This window comes from Nicotiana attenuata, chromosome 2 (assembly GCF_001879085.1).
Source record: "Nicotiana attenuata strain UT chromosome 2, NIATTr2, whole genome shotgun sequence".
NCBI lineage: Eukaryota > Viridiplantae > Streptophyta > Magnoliopsida > Solanales > Solanaceae > Nicotiana > Nicotiana attenuata.
Genome location: NC_031990.1, coordinates 96,145,128 through 96,149,779, shown reverse-complemented (window position 1 = coordinate 96,149,779; position 4,652 = coordinate 96,145,128). Strand labels below are relative to the sequence as shown.

The following is a 4,652-nucleotide window of genomic DNA, read 5'->3' as shown; positions in this document are numbered from 1 at the left end:
GTATCGTTTGATGTATATAATGTTTGGATATATTGTATTATTTGTCGTCATTTCATGATGTCATGCACCAACAATATGAAGAATAAATTTGTAATCTTATAAATGAAAAGTTAGTTACGAAGTAGAATTATTATATAAAAAAGTAAGGTAAATGATAAAATATAATTATTTAATAATAAGAAAGGGCAAGGGAGGAACGTAATGACGCGACCACACCAAATCGATCGTTACATAAAGTGACACTGTTCTTCGTTATGTAACGACGAATTTAACAAGACTATGCGATAAAATTTAAATAATAATCAAAACAAACATTGTATTTAAAATAACAATACAATACGATATAATAGGTAACAACCATCCAAACAAGCGGTTACACAATTAAAGTCAAATTACAAGCAACCTTTTGAATGTTCATACAATATCACTTTCCTTTTTCTTTTCAATATAGGAATTAGGCTCACCAAGAGCCCAATCCTAATATATTTAGGAAAGATATAGAAATTTGAATTATAAATAGGAATCAGACTTTCCTTTCCTTTCCAGGAATAAAAATTACGGTTAAACACTATATAATCCGTAACATGCTTGAGGAATAATCAAGCAATTTATTCCAACATCATTCTTTTCTCAATAGGAATTTTAGAGATGGATCTGGAATATGAGAAGCAGAAAACTATAATCCATGAAACTAAGGAAGCAGTTGAGAAGATCGTAAATATGCGGTTGAGTAATGTTCCAACACAATCTCGAGAGTTCAAGTTTATTAAGTACAAACCTAATTCCAAGCAATCTGCCGCAGCTTTTAAGGAGAGGATTATTAAGATGGTGGAGATGGCCGTGGATCCAGTGGAGCCGCCCAAATTCAAGCACAAGAAGATCCCTAGAGCCGCCTCTGGTTCACCACCTGTGCCCGTTATGCATTCTCCTCCACGTCCTGTTACCGTGAAAGATCAACAGGATTGGAAGATTCCGCCTTGTATATCAAACTGGAAGAATCCCAAAGGTTACACAATCCCACTTGATAAGCGTCTTGTTGCTGTTAATGAGGCCGTAAAGATCAATGATAATTTCGCAAAAATATCAGAGGCTCTATATGTTGCAGAAGAGAAAGCCAGACAAGCCGCTGCAATGCGGGAAAAGATTCAGAGAGAGATGATAATGAAAGAGGAGGAAAGAAAAGAGATGCAACTTCAGGAGTTGGCTCGCAAGGCAAGAACTGACAGAACTACTGTTGTGGATTATGATAGTGCAACAGAAGAAGCGCGATTAAAGAGAAAGAAAATATGTGAGGAGAGACGTCGGGAGAGGAGATTCGAGGCAAAAGATGCTAAAAAGAGTAAGATAAGCAGAGATAGAGACGGTGAGGTTAGCGAAAAAGTGGCTCTTGGGATGGCTTCTAGTACTAGAAAATCAAGAGGAGAGGAAGTTATGTATGACCAGAGATTGTTCAACCAGGAAAAAGGGATGGATTCTGGATTTGGATTTGCCAATGATGATGCCTACAATGTATATGATAAAGGCTTATTTACTACTCAGCCTACTCTTTCTACTCTATACAAACCCAAGAAAGACAATGTTGATTCCGATATGTATGGAGTTGCTGATGAGCAAATCGTCAACACACATCGGTTTAAGCCTGACAAGGCATTTGCTGGAACATATGAGAGGGCTGGTCCAAGTGTGGAATTTGACAAGGAAGCTGATCCATTTGGTTTGGACCAGTTCTTTAATGAAACCATGGCAAATATTGGGGTAGTGGAGGAACCATGAAGACCAGTCAAGGTTTGCTAAATTTGAATATTTGATCAATTTTGGACACAACATAAACTTTTGTGGTTCTTTCCTTTCTTTGGTTGTACTAGTATTTTGTGTTACTAATCTTGGTTAACATTTAAACATCAAAACCTTCAAGTATTTTTCATATCAGGACATATAGCTAGACGTAGTCTCTGCATCAGATATTACAGATGCTCAGTGAGGTGTAGTAAGGTCATATGCGGCGCTGCCTTTTTGTTATCAAGAACTGAAGCGCAACGGTATTTATGTAACTAGAGGCTTTTCCATGGAATTTCTGGAATCATGGCTACAACTTTTCATGTCAGTAGAAGTTAGCTTAGCTTTCAAATTCTCAAAACATAGCTACAGCTTTTGCTGTCAATAGAAGTTAGCTTTAATGCAGTTGTCAAGAATTACCTGCAGCAAGATCATCTTCTTTTTTGTCTCTGCTGATTTTTCCAAATCCTCTATTATGCATCCATGTATAAGATTTAGATGCAGGAGAACTCTTACATTCTTAAGCTAAGTTAGAAAGAATTATTGATGTTTTATCTTGCCTGATATCTCACCTCTATCATTATGGTTTTTATTTATTTATTTCCATATCGAAGATTTAGATATATAATGTTATGAACGTAGTTAATATTTGTGCGGGCATGGATGGAAACTTATTTGTGGGACCAGGTTAGGAACATGTGAGGTATGTGGAATTAGCAGTACCTTAGGCAAAAAATAGGTAAAACATCAATAATCTCTATTGGAATTAGCAGTACCTTAGGCAAAAAATAGGTAAAACATCAATAATCTCTATTGGAATTAGCAGTACCTTAGGCAAAAAATAGGTAAAACATCAATAATCTCTGGTTCTCTCCTATCTTACTTAGCTTCTTCATTTTGCATTTCCATTAGTGTTGTTCTACTTCTTTGAGTTGTAATCGTTAGTTACTACCATCAATATAATCTGTATTTTGGAATAGTTACATCGAAGAACTTTGACATTATTTAATTTCAATAGGAATTGGTTTATTCATGCTTTCAAATTAAAGCTTCATCCCGAATGACTTATACATGGCATAAATAGGGCTGCTTTTAATACCAACTTGGCAATGTAAGAGCTTTAGAATGCTTGCTGGTGACGCTCGGATTACCCCAGATGTGTTACTTTTGGCTGAGGTAGAGTTTCTCTTTCTTTCCCCTTCCCCTTGTTCTGCATTTCTAGAATAAACTGAACTCTTTTACTTGTGTGAGAGAGTAATGGCCTGTTTGAATTGTCATTACCCATGGTTTTATAATGTACAATATCGTATTGTACATTACAACAACAATAACATACCCGGTAATATTCTACATTGTGGGGTTTGGGGAGGTAGTGTGTACGCAGACCTTACCCCTACCTTGTGAGGATAGAGAGGCTGTTTCCAATAGATCCTCGGCTCAGGAAAGCATAAGCACCATATTGATGAAAATATAGACAAGAAGGGACAGTACCAAAAAGCCATATAAAAGCAGAATAAAAACAACAAGGCAATAAGGTGATCAGCAATGAAAGGAAACAACGGTTAGTCATAAAAACCTACTACCAACAGAAAGCGAGACTGCGTGCCAATACCACTATTGTATAGTATCGTATTTATTGTATAGTAATGTATTAATGAATACAGTGTTTTGGTAGACTGTATCGTTTGTTGTTATTTAATACTTAACAAATTTTATGAGTCACCATGCAAAAAACATCAAATCCGTGGTTACAAAAATTGAGCTTTTTCATGGTTATATAACAACGGAGTTACAACGAGTTTACAACATCATACAATATAATTTTAAGAACAATGGAAACAAACATGGTATACAGAAAGGTTTGGAGTTTAATATGGATCATTACTTCTTTCTGGTTTTTTCCAGGTTGCCAGAGCTATTATTGAATCCTAAGGACAAGGCAAAGGCGCACCTAACATATCCTAAGTGGCAGTCGGTTTTAATGCCTATTCATGGGTTCTTGACCTTAAATGTTGTACACAATCATATGTTTAAAAGACCTTTCCACTATATTATAACGAAAGTCGTAAAAAAAGTAGCCACGGGCAAAGAAATCAGGATTGGACAAGAATAAATTTGCAATTTGCTAAACTCAACAATCATCTTGTTGTAAATTGGCAATACACAGTCTAATCGTCTGGTTCTAAACATTATATGGAAAACTCTAACCACTCAGGCACTCATGACTCTCACCAATGTACCATGGGTCACAAAAGAGAAACTAAAAGCACAAATGAAGGCATTTATTACTTCTCTGGAAGCAAATTTGTGAACAAGAAATAGAGAATAACGTATCATGTAATTGACACTTTAACCATTGTTAAGTGATATGCATTTTCACTTTGATTTGTTGATTCTTAAGATTAATTATTTAGTTAAAACACCCGATCACGTCACTGGTTACTTCATTACTGTATCCAGATAAGTTAGTTCATGTCCTACTCTAATCTACAAGTGCAATATTATTGGTTACTTCATCGGTGAAATATGCTTGAACGGCGAGACCATCAACTTTTAAGGCTTCAATTCCAAATAACTATTCAACTTTTTATACTTTATTGTGATAAGCATTTCTATCAAATTACTTAAACCTTTTCACCAACCTTTAATATTTTTGCTTATTATTAGTAATGTAATACATATATAAAGATTATTATCTTTAATTATATTTTACTTAGTATTATGTAAAACAAGACAAATAAATAGTCCATCTATCCCAATTTGTGTGGTATCGTTTGAATTTCGATAGTCAGATGAGTTTTCCATTGATTGTGATCTTTTCATATGTCTTTTGAGAATTCAGACTTATTAATAATTGTGACTTATAGTACTTTTTT

General features: G+C 34.9%; 1 protein-coding gene across 2 annotated transcripts; it reads left to right on the top strand.

The window, feature by feature from the left end:
• LOC109215629 (SNW/SKI-interacting protein-like) lies at positions 384-4,116 on the top strand. 2 transcript variants are annotated; one of them, XR_002066383.1, is made up of 3 exons: positions 384-1,785; positions 2,861-2,952; positions 3,682-4,116. XR_002066383.1 is itself a non-coding variant. In XM_019379731.1 (2 exons), exon 1 carries the CDS (start codon positions 649-651, stop codon positions 1,771-1,773), a length of 1,125 nt encoding a protein of 374 aa, XP_019235276.1. In that variant the 5' UTR covers positions 384-648; the 3' UTR covers positions 1,774-1,785; positions 2,795-2,855. The 2 variants fall into 2 exon arrangements, 1 of the variants encoding a protein (XP_019235276.1); XM_019379731.1 differs by lacking the exons at positions 2,861-2,952; positions 3,682-4,116 and adding an exon at positions 2,795-2,855.